Source organism: Octodon degus, unplaced genomic scaffold, assembly GCF_000260255.1.
Source record: "Octodon degus isolate 3935 unplaced genomic scaffold, OctDeg1.0 scaffold00223, whole genome shotgun sequence".
NCBI classification, from domain to species: domain Eukaryota; kingdom Metazoa; phylum Chordata; class Mammalia; order Rodentia; family Octodontidae; genus Octodon; species Octodon degus.
Genome location: NW_004524799.1, coordinates 1,346,263 through 1,367,757, shown reverse-complemented (window position 1 = coordinate 1,367,757; position 21,495 = coordinate 1,346,263). Strand labels below are relative to the sequence as shown.

General features: G+C 42.5%; 1 protein-coding gene across 1 annotated transcript in view; it reads right to left on the bottom strand.

The window, feature by feature from the left end:
• The window catches only part of Efhc2 (EF-hand domain containing 2), a 203,716-nt gene that overhangs the window by 11,514 nt on the left and 170,707 nt on the right, over positions 1–21,495 (bottom strand). Inside the window, exons 12-14 of the mRNA XM_012517859.2 lie at positions 20,815–21,012; positions 18,717–18,809; positions 4,960–5,065 (exon numbers count right to left, since the gene is read on the bottom strand). Coding sequence (XP_012373313.1) covers positions 4,960–5,065; positions 18,717–18,809; positions 20,815–21,012 — 397 coding nt within the window. The remainder of the gene's footprint in view (positions 1–4,959; positions 5,066–18,716; positions 18,810–20,814; positions 21,013–21,495) is intronic.

Genomic DNA, 21,495 nt, shown 5'->3' with positions numbered 1-21,495 from the left:
AATAAATATTGAAGCCCTGACTTCAATGGGAACTGAAGACAAGAATTACAAGTGCTGCATGTACACTGTCTCCGCCTTCACCACAACTTTAATAGTGCAACTAGTCTTTCCTCTTTTAGAAATGGGGACCAGGCATGGTGGCGCATGCCTGTAATCCTAGCACTCAGGAGGTGGAAGCAGGGGAGGCCAGCCTGGGCTACACAGTTAGCCTGAATTATAAAAGGAGGCCCTGAGGGGGACAAGGGGAGAAAGGCGGGAGGGAAAAGGGGGAAGGCGAGGGAAAGGGACACGGACAGGAAAAGGGAGAGGGAGAGAGAGAAGAGGGGAACCTGGAAAGTTGAGTGACTTGTGCAAGGCCACCCAACTAGTCAGTGGAGGAGCCAAGGACTTCAACTAAAGTCCCTGTGACTCCACAGCTGCAGCTCTGCACTGCTTCTCGAAAGCACCTGGGCTTCCGGAGGCTCTGGGGCCTGTGACTCTGAGTTCAGTCTGTAAGAGATGCCACGGGGGAGGGGTGACTACAGGCACAGTGCTACTCCTCCTCCAGCATGGGTGGTGATCACTTTGAGGGTCATGACACAAATTTAATGGGTCAGCAATACATTCAAAAGAGAGAAAGGGAGGGGGAGAAGAGAACAGAAAAGGAAGGAAGAGGAAAAAAGGAGGACGAGAGTAAGGAAAAAAGAAAAGAATACATTCTTTGGCACCATATGTAGCTAGAATAGTGTTATTTTCTGAAACTTTTGTTCCATCATAGCTTGCATTCTGGGTTGTGAAAAGTCTTTCTTACTGTGAATTGTACTACAAAAAGGTGATTAAATTTCATTCAAACTCAACAGTCATCAGGAAAATTAAAATTAAAATAGATACCACATTTTGAGACAAAGAAGTAGAAACAACCCGAATGCCTCTTAACAGACAAATAGTTGCAAAAACTATTGTATACCCACAGGAAACTAGAAGGGCTCTCGGCTATCCACGTTAAACTGGAGGGGTTTTCTAAGAGTAAGCGGTGTTTGTAAATAGGATCACAAGTCCGCATCTTGTACAGCAATTAACCACTAAGAAGAATATATGCAGTGTATTATTTGTTGAAAAATAAAAAAAAAAATATTAAAAAAAAAAAAAAAAAAAAAAAGAAAAGAGTAAGCGGTGAAAGCACTCTGCAGACCAATGCATGTGGTTTGCTCGTAGTTTGTAAAATAAACACCGGCACTTCCGGCAGAGATGAACTGCAAGGTGGACTGACTGGGGTGGGAGAGAGAAGGGAGAAGAAATAAAAGACCAACAAAGGCTGTCGCTAATCAAGAAAAATAAGTATGTTTGTCACACTCTGCGTGTTATGGGAGACCGTGGTCAGATGCGAACAGTAAATAACAATTGGGTAGTGACTTGGGCGGTCCCTCATCATGTACCTGAAGGTCACTGATTACAGAACAGCCCCCGTGGATATTAGATCCCGGCATGCTCAAGCCCCTTACATAAAGTGGCACAGTGTTAGGACCTGTACCAGTGAGGGCGGACCTTTGAGAGCCTTCAAGTGCTAACAGCGCACTGCAGCACGCATGTGCCACAGGTTCACCACAGCCCACCTATACGCAGCCTCTCATACACTTCATTGATTTACTTTATTTTTATTTTCGGGAGTATCGGGAGTCAAACTCAGGACCTCATGTTTGCCAAGCATGTGCTCCACCACTGAGCTAAACCCCCAGCCCCCCCGTGCACTTTAAATCATCTCTAGGTGACTTCTAAAAGTGAATACAATGTAAATGCTACATAAATAGCTGTTATACTATATTGCTTAGAGAATAATGACAAGCCTGTACAGGTTAGGCACCAACACATTTTTTCTTGAGCATCTTTTATCTGTGGTGAGTTGTGGGGTTTTTTTTGTTTGTTTTGTTTGTTTGTTTGTTTTTTGTTTTTTTAAATGCGGAACCAGGGATTGAACTCAGGCCTTTGCGCTTGCCAGGCAAGCGCTTTTTCTACTGAGCCATCTCCCCAGCCCCTCTGTGGTGGGTTGAATCCAAGGATACAATACAGTATCTGTGGGTGTAGAGGGTTGACGATGATAACAAAATTATAGAAAATGTTTAGGAAAACCAGTAGGGGGAAATGCCATTACGCTCCCCTGGGTCTGCCAGGTGCTTGAGGGCGGGCACCAGAGACGGGAGGAGGCAGGTACTGTACATGGACAGGACCTCTGGGGACCGTTGTAGGAGGGGGTGACTGGCAGGAAGGGAAATTGTTTCATTCTTCTCCCACCCTCCACTTTCCTGCTGGTGGGACTCACTGAGCAACCAGAAATTCAAGAGCCCAGAGAACCACAGAAACAGCCCATCCAGACCAGGCACAGGTCAGACCAAGGAAGGTTCAGAGCAGGGTGGAGGGGGCAAATGACTCTGTGGGAAGTTAGAACAGTAAATGAAAAGATTGAGTACCAACCCACCTGTCATCATTTTTTTTTTTTACATATATAAAATTAAAACATTCACAGCCAGGCACAGTGGTGTACACCTATAATCCAGGCACTCTGAGAGGCTGAGGCAAGTTCCAGGTCAGCCCAGGCAACTTGGCAAGACCCTGTCTCTAAATCAAAAAAGCTCTGAGGGGGCACAGCTCAGTACCAAGCCTCCTACTAGGGAGTTCGATTCCTACTAGGGAGGGAGGGAGGGAGGGAGAGAAACACCACATGGACAAGAATTTAAAAACTACTGGGGCAAATGAGAGTATACAGTTGATTTGCTTTACTGGTAGTATCTTGGATTTGGATTAACGGAATCCACTATCTTCAATAATAATTATATTTTTAAAAGTTGGTTATGCTTTCATGCTCCTCTCCCTCTCCCCCTCCCCCTCTTCGTCTCACCTCCTCTCTCTTCTTTTCCTTTTTTTTATTTTTTGCTGCTGGGGACAGCACCCAGGGCCCTATGAATGGCAGGCACACACTCTACTGCTCAGCTCCACTCCCAGCCACCATTTCTTTTTTTTTTATTCTTTGCAGTAGAACTGATCTCGATTAAAGTTCTGACTCTCCTGTACATGTGCTGTTTCTCTAACTTCCTCATGTCTAAAATGAGAATGAAAACAGGACCTGCCTTATAGAGGATTAAATGAACTAAGAGCTTTCGAGATCTTAGACCAGGGGTTGGCACCTAGTAAATGTTGTATTCGCTGCTATACCATGACAGTGTCACATCCAGAGCCTCCCAGGAAGTCTGCCTAAGGATGGGACACCCAAGAAGCTCACAGTGAGTGGATCTGCCTGTCTCTACCCCTTTCTCCAGTCTCCACACCACCCTGCCAGAGCACGCTCCCTAACCATGTTGCTCTCGTCCATCAAATGTGTCACTGAGAAGTGTTTAAGACTTTTCAAAAGCAGGGTTGGGGATGTAGCTCAGAGGCAGGGCACTTCTCCAGCATGTGCAAGGCCCTGGTTTGATTCCACAGCACTGAAAACAAAGTTCATAGAGATGAAAAATCTATCAATATCCTGAGTTGACTAGTATACAGTGTGTGTATGTGTGTGTGTGTGTGTGTATGTGTGTGTGTAACTGTGACCCTGTGCCCTATAAACATGTACAATTAAAATAGTGATTTGAAATTAAAGTAAATATTAGTGGTCTCCAGACCTTCCAGGACAATTTTCACATTAATGATATGCCCTGCCCTTGCCATCACCTCCAGCTCCAACATCCTCCCTTCCTCAGGTGACCCTCCCTCCCGTGACACCAATGACGCTTCCTGATTGTATTCAAGCTCTGTGGCACACCAAACCCTGAGAGCTCAGCTGGGAGCGCCTTTCCCACGTCAGCGACATGCCAAGCATCACCTCCCCGAGAGCACTTCCCGCCCTTCCTCCTGATAGAGCAGCTTCCTCCTCATCCCACAAGGTTGTGTCACACCACACTCTTTTGCCTGAGTGCTCTGACTGCCCAGCAGCGGCTCCCACAAAGGCAGCAACGGCAACGAGGGTCTTTGTCTCTGGACCCCAGTACAGAGCACGAACACGCTGAGGGCAGATACTTAATCCTTACTTGTCTAAGGATGAAATCTATAAATGAACAAGGTAAATTAAACTGAATGAATCAAATCACTCAGCTCTGTTTTGACTAAGGCACCACTGTCCCAACCATCTGGAAGTTGACCAGCTGTCCTTGACACTGGAGTGGCTGCATGCCTGAGGAAACCCCCAGGGGCACTTGACCGGCTAGGGCCAGAAGGAACTGGTCAGCGGAGACCAGGAGGAATAAATGCATCCTTTCTGAGAGCATCAACTACATGATATTTGCTTTATCAAGAGACTTTCCCAAGCAAATCAATTTCTGGAGCATGCTAAAATACAAACAAACTGCCACCCACCCACTCAGTCCTCAAAGACAATTGGTCCAAAGAGATCGGAGAGCATTCAGACAATTCCACAGTGTTGAGAACACCATCGGATCACATGAACTTTGTTGTCCCCAACCAAGCATGTCTCTACTGAATTTTTATTTTATATTCGGCTCCACTGTGAAACACTCATCCCTGTGCTCTATTGTTACGCCCTCCCCAAACCTGTGCACACAGATACACTGGGGCTTCGAGGCACGGGTACCCGTGGAGACAGGCGCTTGGTGGCCCATAATGATGTTACCAGAATCCCTTGATAATGGTGGGTTTTTTTTTAAATCTATTTATAACTGTAACCTATTATCCTATTTTCTATATAATTGGATGTGACTGAGGTTTTACAAAAACCCAGCTGCATAAGAAAAGTCATGCTCTTGTAGAGCAGATGTTTGCAGAGCATGGAAAGCGAATTAGGCTTGAACACAATACCCAGGAACATCATGAGCACTTTTTCCAAAAGCACCGACGCTGATATTTTACATTGGAAATTAATTTAAAGATACAGGATACTGAAATGCAAGGGAGAGAGCCAGAGCTCATTTTGAAAATAGGTTCTAATCTTACCTCTTTAAGGTAATCTGGGGCTTGCAAATCCGGCATTCGATTCGTTCTCCAGTTCAGGGCATTGAAAAATGACTTATAATCTATTTGTCCTTCACTATCTTCAAACCTGAAAATATGTAATTTGATTCAATTTGCACAGCTCAGAACCATGAAAATATATTATCATGTACTCTTTAATGTCTGATATTTTTTTTACCTCCTATTACCTTACTATCTACTTCTGATCTTTCAGAATATAAATTTTCAAGAGCAGGTTTTTTAGCTATTTCACCAAATTACTCCCAATATCTACATCATGTAGTGGGTGTTCAACAAATATTTGTTGTAGCTACCAAAGAAATAAACTTTATATTTAGCAACTATGAATAGTGCTATGTTTTCTTAATATTTGAATGCTATTTTAGTTTAGTGGTTGATATTACGTCAGTAAAATAAAATGTTTTTATATTTTTAAAGTATATACTGTACCTGTTAAATCTTTCAGATAAGACTGGATTAATTTTGTCTACTAGTATATTTTTAGAAATAATAGAAGGCATCTTTACCACTTATCATATGGTCATAAAGGGGGTTATTTAGATCCAGAGTTGCTGTCATATATATAAGTATGTTCTTGATATATTGTTGACTAAAAAGAAGTTATAAAATAAGATGTATATTTGTGATCCTACTTTAGTCTTATATTTATATAAAAAGGCACAGAAAAAGAGTGGTAAGAATAGACTTATATACTAAGAACAACTATTTCTGGAAAGAAATTATGATTTGGACCTTTTCTTTATAATTTTTTATAACATATAGATTATCTTACAGTTTTAATCAGAAAAAGAAGACCATTTTCTTTTGAAAAAAATTAACGTATTATTATCTTGAGCCATTGGGGGCTTGCAGGTTAGCTCAGTTGTTTAAGTGCCCGCTTTGGCAAACACATTCAGGCCCAGGAGACCGTGGTTCGATACCCAACTCCACATGCCTCACCAGACCCGCCCGTAAGGTAGCCTGAGCCAAACCACCCCCTGAAAAAAAATCCTTATCTTGAGCCATAATAGTACAGATGAAAAATAACATTTCTTTCATCCAAGTATTAACCAGGCCCGTCCCTGCTTAGTTTCCATGATCCGACGAGATTGGGCACATTCAGGGTGCTAAGGACATAGACAAAAAGTAACGTATTTCTTATACCACTATTTCAGGCTTTCATTCATCATTAACCATAATAATGCTTTGGCCATTAAAATACAATAATTTCAGATAAGCATGGTAGCTCACACCTGAAAGAAGATAACAGGTTTGAGTCTCACCCGTGCAATTTAGTGACTTGAAAAAGAGCCAAGCACCTATATCTCAGTGTAAAGGACACAGGTTCAGCGCTCAGCATGGCAAACAAACAAACCCACAATAATTTCAACACAATTATTATAATCACATAAGCAGTGCCTAAATACTTCTTACTGAAATACTAAGGATATCTAATGCCACATATCCTTAACTTGACCACATGCTGCCACTCTATAAGGTTAAATAAATATCTCTTTTTTTTTTAAGGTTAAATAAATATCTCTTGACCTTGTAGAACCATTTTTTTTTTTTTAAGAAAAGAGTAAGGGTAGTTTGTCACTAAGTTTTTGTTCCAACCCCCTTTCCCTAGGCTCCTGCCCATAAACACTTTGTCTTTCTTCACAAAGTGTTAAGAATAGTTTATATTTACAAACTAATAAAAATTAGCAATGATAAATATTACAAAATGGGGTTACATCGACTCATTCATTTAAACAAAGTGGAATACACAGAGTAAGCAGAAGAGGGAGAGGGAGCTCTGTAATTCTTCTGTGTCCATTTGCTTTGGCCAAGGACTCTGGGCTACAGCTCCAATAGGCTGCCCCCTACCGCTGTTTATCCTTTCAGTTTTGGCTCACTGACCATTTCAATTCCTTGAAAGGACATACTCTCTTTATGGAAATATTTGTAGCCAGGATGCAGGACTATTATTTTATTTGTGTACGTTTAGGGGAAGAACTAGAACTCAATCAACAAAACCTGTTTTGTGAGAACCTTGCCATTAGCAAGGGGCCTTGAAGAAAGTCCTTCTTAATCTCTGAGGAGGAGGCGAAGTCAGGAGGAGGTCATGTAGAGTTTGACTTTTATTTTAAGGAAAAGTGAGAGCCACTAGCCCTTACTATACTGAAAAATGCTCAGCCCCTCAAGGTCAAGAATGATTACCACTGCCCCCCATGCATGTGTTGAAACCCAGTCATCAGTATGAAACTGTTAGGGGAGAAGTGTTTATATCAGTATCATAGGCAGAGCCCTCATGAATATTAGCTCTCTTACAAAAAAGACACCCCAGAGAGCTCCCTTGCCTCTTCTGCTATGAGGACCTGGAGGAAAGAAGTCACCTATGACCCGGACACTGAATCTGTCATCACCTCGATCTTGGACTTAGCTTGTAAAAATGTAAAAAATGGTTTTCTGTTGCTTATAAGCCACCTAGTTTGCGCCTTCTGTGGTAGCAGCCTGAATGGAGTAAGATAGAAGCAAATATATTTTTAGTTTTTTGTTTTGTTTTGGTTTGTACAGGATCTCACTACACAGCTCAAACTTGTATTAATCCTCCTGTGTTCTGCCTCCCCAGGGCAGGGATTACCAGTGTGCGCCACCATGCCCGGACTCCATCACCGGTGCAGCACACCCGGGGGGCAGGGCCGGTGTGGCATGTGGTGCTGGGGATCAAACCCTGGTGCACTGTGCTTACCTAAGCAGGTGCTTAGTCCGCTGAGCTATCTTGCTGGCCCTGAAGCAAATATATTTTTAGCAAGATGACTCCAACTGATGCAAGGAAAGTGGTGGCAGTAAGATGTGGCTAATTTGGAAGGTTTTATGATTCCAGAATGTACATAGTGTATAAGACACAGAAGGAAGATTCAAGATTGTGTAAAGACTTTTGTCTTATTTATCAACTGGAAACACGGAGCTGCCCCAACTGAGATGAGAAAGACTACAGGGGCGGCAGGTTATAAGGCAAGACTCTGAGTTCAGTTTGGATATGTTACATTTTGATGGGGATAAAGCAGCTGGGATTGTGAGTCTGCTGTTCAAGAAAAAAGTCGCCTTGAAGACACACGTGTAGGCCTCATTGACTATTTACATAATATTTAAAGGCGCAGGATTGGGAAATTAGATGAGACCACCAATGAAATAACTGTCTCTGTCCTTCCCTTACAGTATGCAATTGTTAGTAAATTCCCATAACATGAACTACAAGAAACACTTATTTAATCCTAGAGCTCAGCAATGTAAGTACTTCACTAATTTGAGAACCAGTCACTCGACTGCCAAATGGATTTAGGACCATGTCAGACTTCCCTGCTCACATGCAATCTACGAAGCAGTCCAGTGGGTTGCACAACCACAGCATATTGCAAATCGGCCTTCTTCTGTGTACCTCTTGCTACTTACTACTCCCTAATCCAAATCGCTCATTTCTCACTTGGAGTACAGCAATTGGTTCCCGTTCTGGTCTTGCTACCTCTATCTACTCTCATGTAGCAGACCACCATCTTTGTAACACATGTTCACTCAACCACTTCTTTTTTTTTTTAATTAACTAATTTATTTATTTCTTTTATATTTTAGGGAAGGGTCTACAGGGTGTTCAGGGTCTTACTACTAGATTGGACTCGTAGTGATCCGCCTGTTTACAGCCTCCCAAGAGCTGGGATTACAGGTGCGCGCCACCACGCCCAGTCTCAATTGCTCTCTCAGTGCGCACTAGGGGCAGGGCGGGCATGGCAGGCCTGGGGATTGAACCCCAACCTCTGTGCCTGCTTGCAGGTGCTTTAATCCACTAAACTATTTGGCTGGCCCTTCAATCACGTCCTTGCTTGAGTCCTCCAATGGCTTCTCAGTCCACTCAGAATGCAAGCTAACTCCTCATCAGGTCTTGTAAAACCCAATTTGATCTGGCTCCTGCTAAGCTCTGACTGTAGCTCCTCATTGAGAACTCTCCCTAGCTCTCCCCTAGTGTCGCAAATAGACTGGCCTTCTTCAGCTTCCCTGATCATGCTGAGGCGCTTCTCAGACATGCAAGGCATCTGCACCTTCTGGTCCCTCTGTTGGCAAAGTCTCCGTTCCAATGTCACTTCCTTAGGAAGGTCTTCCTGAAGTTCCCCTTACCTGAATCACTCTGCATGAATTTGCATTTGCCCTAGATGATGGCACTGGAACTCTCAGAAAAAATCCCTAAGAGGTACTACAGGAAGTTCTGCTAGACCCCACTAACTAGGATATTTGCTCACATTTACTTGGTTTGCCCCAAATGCTCAGCCCTCTTTTCTGCCCAGTAATGACAAGCGAAACTCTACACATTTAACCACTTTGGAGGATTTTGGGGAAGGATAGTTCTGAATCAAATGATACTCAAAAAAGAATCAAAAGTTGTAAATGAAAGTGTACAAAGCTGAAAATGATATGCAGATTTTGTGTTTGAAAAGAAACAAAACAATTCATCTTTCCAAAATACCAGAGCCAAGCTTAAAGGAAGAGTTAGCTAACATGTTAAAAATACTCCAAGCTTTTCTCTTCCTCTGTGTCTTTGAAGACTTCAATGTGTGGCAGACTGCCCTGCACTTCTACCAAGGAGAATAGGGGAAAAAAATAATGACAAATAGATCTTTCAATTGAAAGAGTTACACAGGGGCTGGGGAGATAGCTCAGCTATCTAAGTGCCTGCCTGGCAAGCACAAGGACCCGAGTTCAATCTCTGGTACCACATGCCGTGCCAGCCCTGAAACTGGGTGTGGTAATACATGCCTGTAATCCCAGCACTAGGGAGGCTGAGAGAGGTGGATCACTGAGTCTATGAGTCTGAACTGTGTAGTGAGACCGAGTATCAAACAAATAAATAACTTTTTAAAAATTTCAAAAACAGGGCCCGCCAAATAGCTCAGTGGATTAAAGCACATGCAAGCAGGCACAAGGGCCAGGTGTTCCATACCCGGTCCTGTAGTGCCAGCCCCGCACCCTGGGGTGCGCTGAGACAGCAATTGAGACTGAGTGTGGTAGCACATGCCTGTAATCCCAGCTCTTGGGAGGCTGTAAACAGGCGGATCACTATGAGTCTGATCTAGTAGTGAGATCCTGAATATCCTGTAGACCCTTCTCTAAAAATACAAAAAAGCCCCCCAAAACAAAAAAACAGATACACGGGGTGTGGTGGCATATGCCTATAATTGTAGCACTCTGGAGGCTGAGGCAGGAAGATTTCCACGAGGCAGGAAGATTCCCCTAGAGGGCACCCTAGGCTACATAGTGAGTTTAAGACTGTCTTCAAAAAAAAGGAGGGGTGGGGAGAAGGAAGGAAGGAAGGCAGGGAGGGAGAGAGAAGCGAAAAAGAAAGAGAAAAACAGCTGAGATTTCTTCGGAAGAATCCTTTGATCTTGGTAAGTGGACAGAGTCACAATAAATCATGATGAATTGATCATAAATATTTCTAACTCCTTTGCATCAAGTCCTACATTTTATCTACAAGGGAAAAAGGGTGAAACAACAAAGGAAGAAACACAATGGCAAAGATAACTAGCTAGAGGAAAGACAACACTGGAAAAGAGATTTCAAAATGTTTTCGCAGATGAAGAGCAGATCAAGGACTGGAAATGCACTTGGCAGAGCTGAGGAAAGGAAGGTAAGCCCTAAGCACCCACAGCTGGAGGATGGGTGGCACTGAAATACCAGTCCACATCGCCCACAGAACTCGGAAGAGACTCGTGCCATGATAAAGACAGGGATAAGGCGCTGGCAACCAGGACTGCTTGAAAGCCTGCACTGCCCCTCCCCCCGCAGGGGACACAGGCTTGCTCTCCAGAGACACTCAGCCAAAGACGCTCCAGTCTGGGGAAGGTGACACATAATTAAACACCCTACAGGAATGCACATGGCCTCCCCAGGGTCTACATTCCTCGCCTTCCTGTTTCTCAGAATCCTGGTGGCCATGCTCGAGTCTCCTCTCCTCTCCCACTCTACCCACCACCTACACTCGCACGAGAAGCTAGGACTCCCCTCAGTGCTCTGAATGGCTCCATAGAAATGTCCAGCTTCCCTAATGAAGACAAAGCCTTAGGAGCCTACTGGGAAGTGAAACTTAGCAGTGAACAGAACCCTTACCCTGGCCCTAGGAAAGCAGCCAGCACTAAAGCCAAAATCAAGAGGAGAAAATAAAAGGACCCAGAGAGACAAAGAGTGTTTTGGGAACAGAGGGTAAAAGGGTAAAAATGGGGTTCAAGAAGATGTATCATCCTCCTAAACAGAGATCAAAAGACTACAAAAGAAAAGAACACGTGACTTAAAAGCATGCTTTTGGCATTAAAAGATATGATAGTAGAAGGCCTGGAGTGGAAAGTGGAGGAATCTCCTTCGTAAATACATCATAGTAAAGATGGAAAAATTGGCAAGACACAAGTACCTCAATTTGAGAGTTCCTAAACCTTAACAATAGTTCTCCTAAGAACAAAAATTGAAGGGTTGAAATTATTAAATAATTAATGGAAAGTTAATAGAAATATTCTCAAAAACACACAATTTCCAAACTAGAAGAGCTCATAAAATGGTAAGTACAATGAATACACACACACACACCCATCACCAACTTCCAGAACAACAGGAATAGAGAGGACCCTAAGAACATACAGAAAGAACAAACAGTGACTGGAATCCAGATTATGCTAGATTCTTGATCATCATAACAGGAAGTTAGCAGATAGTATCTACAAATAATAAGTCAAGAAATACCAGTGAGTTTGTGCTATTCCAACGCGCAGAAAAGCAGCTAGGAGCATTGAAAGCTTCTTCGGAGACTACCAGAGTGTGCTTTTGTTGGAATAAGCTTTTCAGAATAACTGGGTTACTTCTGACCATGAACATGCATCAGTTTGATACAAAAAAAAAAAAAAAAAAAAAAAACTAACAGTGTTGAAAAGATAAGAGACCCTGAAACATGTTTTTCTAGGTAATAAACATGGAAACGTCAGTCTTGGAAAGAAAAGAGCGCTCCTATTTGAGAGCCTGTTCACTTGACATGAGTTTCTTCTGTCTTCATCCCTGCTCCCAAAACCTACTTGGAGCTTCTCTCCTGGATGGCTGATGTGGTGACCTTTTTCACGTCATCATTTTCCACTATAACATGTACTCTTTGATATACACTATGCTTGTTAGAGGAGGTTATAAAAAACAACTTAGATACAAAGAACTCCAGTTCTAACAACAGGACCAGTTGGAGAAAGAGGACCAAATGGGAAAACAGTTCAAAAATGGCGGTTTGAGTATGAAGGTACTGAGAGAGGCAGGCCAGTCACTGCATCCGGGTACCTCTGCAGGCCACTGTCCGTCCCATCACCCATCACACATCCATCTCATGACTAAAGGCATCATTTGCCAAACCCCAGCCATCCTTTCAAAATAATCTGGTAAAAAATATATATATATACAGAAAATAGATCTGCTTATTTCATAGTCACACTGGGCTTTCAAACAACAATGTGATCTGGATTCTCCACCTGAGTTCTCTACTCCTCCCAGAAGGACATCTGGCTCTTGCTAAAACTGTGGTCCATGGTCAAAGGAGAGAAATTTGCCACTCTGGAAGAAATTCATTTGAGAAGGCTTTGAAGGCAATTCCAAAGAGGGACTTTCTACGGCAACATTGTTGGAATTGGTGCACAGCCTTCCAGGACGACTGCCCTAAAGGGCAGCACTAATGCGGCTTTTAAGTGTTTCTATGCTTGTTAAAAAGTCCGCCTCCTTACTTTTAAGTCCCGCTCACAGCACTAAAAGTGTTTTCCTAAAGCCTCCATAAATTCTTCTTTCCCTTTGATACTTAGGCAATTCACCATTTCCTTCACTTCACAAACTAAGAGACATGTTTGTGGAAGAAGGGGGATGGGGGCCAATTTCTCCGGTTCCTCTCTAAATAATAACAGCCTGAAAACATGCTTCCTGAGGCCTTGCTAGGTGGGAGTTCTTAGAAGTGAGTCTAATGGGACACTTAACTGATGTGTGCGTTTCCCCCTCCCCAAAACGATGAATGGCTTGAAAGGTGCAGCAGCCATCCGCCTCCTTGCCACAGGGAGTAATAATGAGCTCTTCATTTCCATCCTCTGCGGACCTAAAAGCTGAGGAGCAGCTGTATTTTGCTGAAGAAGAACCTGACTCCGCTCTCTTGCAAAGGCTACCTCATTGATGAGAGGAAGGGACTGGAGGGGAAGGAGGGCAATGAAGACCCCTTTTGGACTCACCTGAGTACACTTGATTTTAGATCACTACCAGCAAACATGGGGAGGGGGCACCCCGCGGGCTCCTGGAAAGAGCTCGCTAAGGTCTTCGAGGTCATGCACTTGAGAAAAAGAAAAGCTCTGGCCACTCCGTTGTAGGTAGGTTACTAAAACTTAGGGTTGGCAAGACAGTATTGCTTAAGCTGCCAGTGAGTAACTGCTTATGTCTACATGCCAGGGCTTTAAATTCCTGTTTTCATTCCAGCACAGAGATCGTCAGTGAGGTGGGTCACAGCTGCCAAGTACGAACTGTACAATCAGTGTTCTGTTGGTCCACATGTTTGGGGATTAAAGAAAAGAAACTTCCACTAAAAATCACCTTCTATTTGAAAAAGCAAAAAGCATCTGAGCATCTGGGTCGACAGGTGAGCATGTGTGACACAGAGAAGAAGAAAAGATGTAGGAAAGAAAGCGAGAGGGAAAGAGGGAAGGAGAAAGGAGAGCAAGAGTGACAGCAAGGACAAGAGAGAGAGCGCAGCATTCTTTTCTGAAAAACATCATTAGTACCTCCATCTTCGACAGCAGCAGCCACAGGGTTCAATGAGTGCCCCCCTCACTGCCAGGTACTGCTGGGGGAAACGACATGAGCCCACCCGCACCTCTGCAGGGGGAGCGGGGGCAGCTCTGGATAGAGCATAATGAGATGATTTTAAAGCCCCATTAACTTTTTCCATTTTAACTGATCTTTCTGGAGGAGGCACAAGCTCTCTTGGGAGGCTGAGTCTAAGGCATTCCCTGGAACCCAAAGGCATCTATAAAAGACCAGCTTAGGACGGAGCTGATGGGGGAAGAGCTGCGCTTGAATTTCTGGTTACTCAAGTCTAGATTCAGAAGGCCACAGGCAGTGGAAGAGACTATCTCTTCACTCCTGAGTCCCCCAAGAAGTACAAGATGGAAAGAGGTCAAAATTCTCTCCATCTCTTGTGGATTGAGAACCAGAATTCTTGGTAAGTGGTACCAAGAGACATTCACATCCACATGAAGGCTAAGAGTACAAGATTCACATTGGCAAAGAATTGGAGCAGGGCTCCAGAGTCAGGTCAGACAAAGCCCAAACCCGTACACTGAGTGTGCCAGTGCCAGACAGGTCTCCTAAGGTACAAAAGTGAATGAGATACAGTCTCCAACCCAGCACTGCACCAGAAGCAAAGGCTTAGGCTCTCCTGGGGAATCCTGATTCTAGTTCCACTCGCGATCTGCCTTGGCTTTGAAATGCTCTTTCCGCGAGAGACTCCCCTTGTACTTCTGTGTCCACCCTAATGTAATGAGGAATAATGAACTCAATCAATTAAAATAAACCTTTTAATATGCTCAAACATTCACAGAATATTCTTAGGTCCTTAGCACTGTATCAATATGAAGTGTTACTCCTATTCTTGATGGGTAATAACCACCCCTAATTAAGACCTTCACGCCTGATGCTCTGCTCATTCGTGAACTACATTTGTGTGGCAAGGAAAGTGACCTCGTACTGCCTCTCACAACACAAACTGATCAAAGCTGGAGCAACTGGAAGCGAAAAGATTTAAGTCCAGATTGTAGCTTGGGTTGTGACAAACTCAGACAAGCACAAGACCTACTTGAATTACAAGAACAATAAAAATGGAATAGAAGGGAAATCTTAGTATCAAAACACGGGGTAGAGGAGAAATGCCTGGGTAACAGTCACTGGGTAAAAGAAAGAGCCCGATCCATTAGTCATCCTGTTTTGCATCTTGTGATCCGAATTTGTACAGAAGGGTTATGCAGCCTCATCTCAAGGTAGGTCAATCTACCGCCTGGGCTGAGTATGTGTTGAACGAAATCCACAACCTCTATGCCTGCCTCCCACGGGAGATCGCAGACGTCAGAGGGGGCTCTGGCTTAGCACGCCATGAGGAAGGCTGTACAGAAAGAGACTCTGGTCAAGGCTCCATAAAGCCCCGTCAAGTCTGTGGGGAACAATAAGAATGTGGAGTATAAATGCAAGCTGCAGGCTGATGGGCCCATTAGGAATTAGGGCGTCTTTGAAAGGAATCTGCGGAGATGATGCAAAACACCAAGCATGTGACCCAAATCATGGCAGGGCATACTGGAGAGAGAGGGGAATGGGAATGAGACATTTTCTAATCTGATTAGTCTGAAGTTTCCCCTGAGTGTGGAGAAGGGTCACCGCACAATTAGAGGCAAAGTTAGACAACATGGTCTGCTGAGTGGCGGAGAGGGATGACCTTTTCCAAGCTAAGCCGGGCTCCGAGACAGATGTGTTCGGACACGGAGACAGCTTCGAAGCAAGTTGTCGAATCGTCTTTTTGCATTAAATGTCAAATCGTAAAGACAAAGACAAAACAGTCTTCTGAGAATGGGAGGATGATAGGACAATGACTTGGTGGCCTCAGCACTAGATCAGAAACTTCTAGGTCCTCCAGAGGCCAGGCTCCCACATTACTGAACTTCCCAGGACAACTCATCTGTAAGCCAATCAAGAGATAATCTAATAAACATCCACAGCTTCCTGACGAGAAGACAGCTTAATATGCGAAAAGCATGCAGATCCAACTCTCCTAAAACAAGCTTCCTCCATGAAAAAAGCTAGTTCACAAATGAGAAGGGAATCTAAGGGCAGACAGAAGGGCAAGGAAGGGGAGAGGAGGGCACTAAAAAGAATCAAGATATGTTAAGTATATGTAATCACTCCTTAAGATGAATGCAAGCATGTAGGAAAGGAAGAGAGAGAGAGAGAGAGAGAGAGAGAGAGAGAGAGAGAGAGAGAGAGAGAGAGATTTCTAGTTCATTTCTACTCAGATGTTGTAGCCTATGGCCCCCAACTTGTACTTCTTTCCTAGGCCCCAGTCAATTCTTAGCACCAGGTGGGAAGTAAGTATGTTACCTCTTTTTAGAGGTAAGGAGTTAGGGATTCAAGGAGGTCAAAATTGTTGCACAAGTTCACAGAGCTAGGAAGTAGATTTAAAGAATACAAGGGACATAGTAGATGTGTCAACTCGATTTTACAGGTGGTAAATCGAACAGGTAACTGCATCTAAAAGGATCAAAGGCAAAGCCAGCACTCTTTATTGCAAGCTCTGAGACCAAAAACAAAATGTAAATGTGTGGTGAGAATATTGAAGAGATACTCATTCCAATCATCAGCCAAACAAACGCAAGGCTGTAGGAGGTGCCATGAACATGGCTCTGGAGAGAAGAGCTGCCTTTGAGCAACTGAAGAACATTAGTAACTATTTCCTATTAAAGAAATAGAGAAGGGGGCCGGGGAGATGGCTCAGTGAAATAAGTGCTTCCCTGGCAAGCGCAAGGACCTGAGTTCAGTCTCCAGTTCTGCAAAAAAGAAATAGAGAAGACCCAGAGGTGTCACTCAGAAGTATAGCACTTGCCTGGCATGCATAAGGTCCTGGGTTCCATCCCCAGTAGGAGAGTCTAGGAGGAGAAGGAAGGGGAGGGGAGGGAGAAAGAGAGACAATGAGAATAAACAGCCAGAGAAAAAAATAGAAAATGGGAAGGCAGGAAGAGTTTGTATGAAATGTGAGATGACCCACTGTGCTGGACTACGGGGGAAGGGGTGGGCACTGGGGGTGTGCTAAGGAAGGGCAATCCTAACTTCGAGATCTGCTATTTCATCTCAGGTCTTTTACACTTGAATGACTTATCTATCCTTCAGACTGCTACTAGCAAATAAGAGCAAATAGAGTTGAGGCAAAACAAACAGAGGTGACAGTCTAGAAAAATCACTCTAAGGTCAATCCAATAAATGTACTGTACATATCTAGCTGGATGTGTCCTCTTCTGGAGTCTGTTCTTGACACCTTGGACCTTAGTTCTCCCTGATGGGGTTTGTTTTTATCTGTTCCTTCTGTTTCTCTTTTTGTCTCATAGCCCTTACATGAGATGAACACTAAGGCATAGATAACAGGAGAAATACAGTGGTACCTTGGTGCGCAAACACTTTCATTTGCAAGCAATTTGCTTCACAAACAGAAGCATTTGGCAGAATTTTGTTTTCGTTTGCAAACACTGCATCCACTGCATTGGGTGACAAACATCACTACAGCCATTTTTCCTGCACAAACATAAACATATCCATTTGCTCCAGAATCCTGGAACAAATTAGGTTCATGAACCGAGGTACCACTGTAGTAAGGACTGTGTCTCTTTTTTTAGAGAGCAAAGGAATATTACAGAAGGCTTCCGAGTATAGGAATGACATGATGACACTTTTGCTCACAAAAGACATTTAACTACTGATGTTGTTAGATTTTAGAATTTAGACTAGTGGAAGAAATACCAATGTAAAGCCCTACAAGGAAGACTCAAAAAGAAATGCAAATCAGAACAAGAATAATAACGGAATACAGAGGAAAGAGTGGATGGGGGGCGGGGAGGAGAAGAGATCTGTTAGGTCATTCTCATACAGTGGTACCTCACTGCACAAACTTAATTCATTCCGTGATTCTAGCTGCCAATTGAATTGGATGAGAACCTAATCAAATTCAGTGGCTGGGTTCAGTGTTGACCTGATGGGGAATTTTGATTCAGTACTCAATTTAATTTGCTACCAGAATCATGGAAAGAAATTAAGTTCATGAACCAAGGTGCTACTATGTAGTGGCTATCGGTGGACAATAATTCCAAGTCATCAGAAACAAAGGATGAGCATTTAAAAGGCAAAGGGGTAAAGTCATGACTCTTCTAGAGTATGTGACTTCAGACCAAATACCTTCTCTCTCTCTAACCTCAACACCCTCATGTATAACACAGGAAAGATAAAAGTTCTGAATATACCAAACTGTTTTTAAAGATAAAATGAAATAATGCATCCTAGCAAGAACTACAATGCCTAGCACAAAGCCAAAGATACCAGAATTATCAAGATACATTAAGTCAGAAGAGGGAGTGAAATGATGCCATAGGAAACACAAAAGATGACCAAAATCTGGATGAATAGGAGGGTGAAACTGCCAAGTCAAAAGTCAGATTCAACAGAAATGATGAGTTTTAGAAAGCAATTCATTGCACTTTCCTTTTATAGCACCACAATCTGTATACATCTAATGCTGGAGTAGTGGTGAGACCTGTGTTAATAACCCTAAGTCCTTTTTTTTTTTTTTTTTTTTTTTTTTGCTGAACCAGGGATTGAACTCAGGCCCTTGCTTGCCAGACAAGCACTTATTCCACCAAGCCATCGCCCCAGCCCTAATAACCCTAAGTCCTCATACCACATTGTATATGTCATTTTGACCCTGAAACCTGTGTAATTAATATCAAAAGACGAAACAGTGATTCTTAATAGGCTCTATACATTGCAAAATCTGACTAACTTTTCCTTTTGCATTAGAGAGCTGGGTTGTTAGTGATATAATCCAAACAAGCAAGAGTGAATAAGGTTTGATGTAAAAGTAAGAATAATCTTTAAAATAAAACTCTGTAGGAGCTTGTACTCACCTGGACAATAAGGTGTCTAGAAAATCATCACTGAAAGGAAATCTGTGGGTCTTGCACACCCTTTTGATCTCACTATTGGGTAATACATTTTTTCTGCATGGAAACAAAGCAAAGTGAGATTTTATATACCTGATATTCTTTTGTCAAAAATTACATGCTGGGGGCAGGGGAGATGGCTCAGTGGAATAAGTTCTTCCCTGGCAAGCGCAAGGGCCTGAGTTCAATACCTGGTAAAAAAAAAAAAAAAAAAAAAATTACATGCTATAGGAGAAAAAAAAAGCAAAATAAAATAAAATAAAAAGTTGTATGTTGTAAAACTGTGATATGGAAATAAGTAAGAAAACTGGTATTGGAATTCACAGTAAGAAAAAACAGACATGTTGCATTTCCATCCAGAGGTCACTGGATTTTGTCCTATTCTTTTTTTGTTGTTGTTGCTGGTTTTTGGTTTTTTTTTCCTTTAGGGGGAACCAGGGACTGAACTGAGGCCCTCTACTGAGCTATCTCTCCAGCCCCAGATTTTCTCCTTAGGAAAGGCCTTTCCTTCAAGATTCAGATTCTGGGTTGGTGTCACCTATTAAGGATGACAGCCATGAGTGTTGCTCTAAGTATTCAATCTACATTCTTGACCACTAGTCAAAAAAAAAGAAAAAAAAAATTTTAATGTATTTGGTACAGGGTCTACAGGACCCTGTAGGGTCTCACTATGTAGATCAGACTCATAGTGATTCTCCTGTTTTCAGCCTCCCCAACACTGGGATTACAAGCATGTGCCACCATGCCCAATCTCAATTGCTATCTCAGCATGCCCTAGGGGCAGGGCTGGCATGGCTTGCTAGGGATCAAACCTAAGCAGCACTTTAGTCTGCTGAGCTATCTGGCCAGCCCCAAAATGGTTTTGATATTTGAAAACAAGTATTAATTTGAGAAGTACGTAGAGCCTCCAACACAAGTATGATATGCCTTTAAGGAATTTTTCTGGTCTTGTAGTGGGTCCCAAACTTTATAATTTGGAGTCCAGCTGGGGTTGGGGTGCTTAACATTTACTTCCATTTTGTCAAATGTGAGTAGCTGTCACTAGAGGAGGCCCAACAGTCCTTTCCACCAGAAATGCTTGTTGAGTTCTCCTTTAGCCAGTGTTCCTTCATGTACCATACAGAAACAGAATCTGGTGATTCTGAAATGGGCTCTTTTCTATGCAATGAGAATGTTTGTGTAGAACCGAAACTTGTCAGATCCAGAAGAAAGCCAGGTCATGCAGCCCCTTGCTACCCAGAAGTATTCCTTTAGCCAAAGAAGAGCACACTTGCATTAGGGAGGACAGACACCGCCATGGGATACACTGTGAGGCAAAGATTACTCCATACCTCCTCTAGGAGGCTTGAGGAGGCTTAAAGATTTAAGGAAAAAGAACATCTATATAATAATTCAGTGAGGATATGTTATAGATTAAGAAAACAATGTCCATTTTTAAGATAAGTTATGGGACCTTCAAAAATACTTAGGGTAGCAAGCGGACCACATAGGTCCCAACTTCAAATCTGAAGGTGAACAAAAAGATGACAGGAGAGATGGTAATGATATGCAACAGTAAGGATTTTTCAACTTCAAATAAAATCAATTTATACCTCCTGCACTGTATCAGGTCTATGGGTTAGATAAATCCCAAAACGTATGAAGATGGCTATACTCCAGTGTATATAACAATGACTTAATGAACTCAACAAACATAGCAATATATTAGAAATAGATTATACTGAGTTCCATTATTTTTTAGGAAATAATTTCAAAGAAATTCAATAGAAAGTTTACATGTAAATTCCCTGTTCTCTGTATTACCAAAGGCCTGTTTATAAATCCCAATAAAGGAATGTAAGATGACACGTCAGAACTAAGCCATGTGACATCTTGATTGCTGATTTGGGCTATCTTTATTTGGCCCTATCCCCTAACAATTTCAGGTGGCCTTGCTAAGTAGTGGAGTATAAAGAGACATCTCAATTTTCTTTTTGCCCAGTTGGATAAAATATAAATGCCTTTATTACTCAGTGTTTAAAGTACCTAAATACTTTATGAGAATCAATAAAACAAGGCTTACTTTTCTCGATCTTCATACACACAGGTAGAAATGGCTTTGTCGAAATGCTCAAATATGTCTCTCCTGAGCTTTTCCTGGGCCCGCGTAACTAAGACGTTCACGTCGGTACACACCTCTTCGGGTACACGGTAGCAACGCGCAATGGTAAAAATCTCCTGTTCTATCAGCCTATCAACAGTTATATCCAGTAACAGATTTCTGTAAAAAAAAAAAAAAAAAAAAAAAAGGAAAACTACTCATACAATAATACGTAAGAGTGTTTCACCTTTCTTTCCATTAAAAAGATCCAAATTCCATTTTACCGAACTTTTACTAACAGTGTACAGGACAGGAGATTATTCTTCTTCAATGTAATTCTTTGAATAGAAAGGCATCAACACTAGGAGAAAACAGCATAAGCAGTTTAGTTTACAAACAAAAGGGCATTTTGTCCAGAGTCAGAATTCTATCAGGCCTCCACCCTGCAAGTAAATTAGTAAAGTCTAGGAATGGTTCAAATACCTGTCATTAAATATATTCTTTCCTTACACAAAGTAAATGAATTGGGTTCCTGGTCTCCTACCGTACACACTCATAAGTTCATAAATTAGCTGCAGTGGGGATGAAGAAAGCAATCATGCACATTTCTGTAATGAAAAGTAAACACTGACATACTTTGGTAATGACATAAATAAATAAATA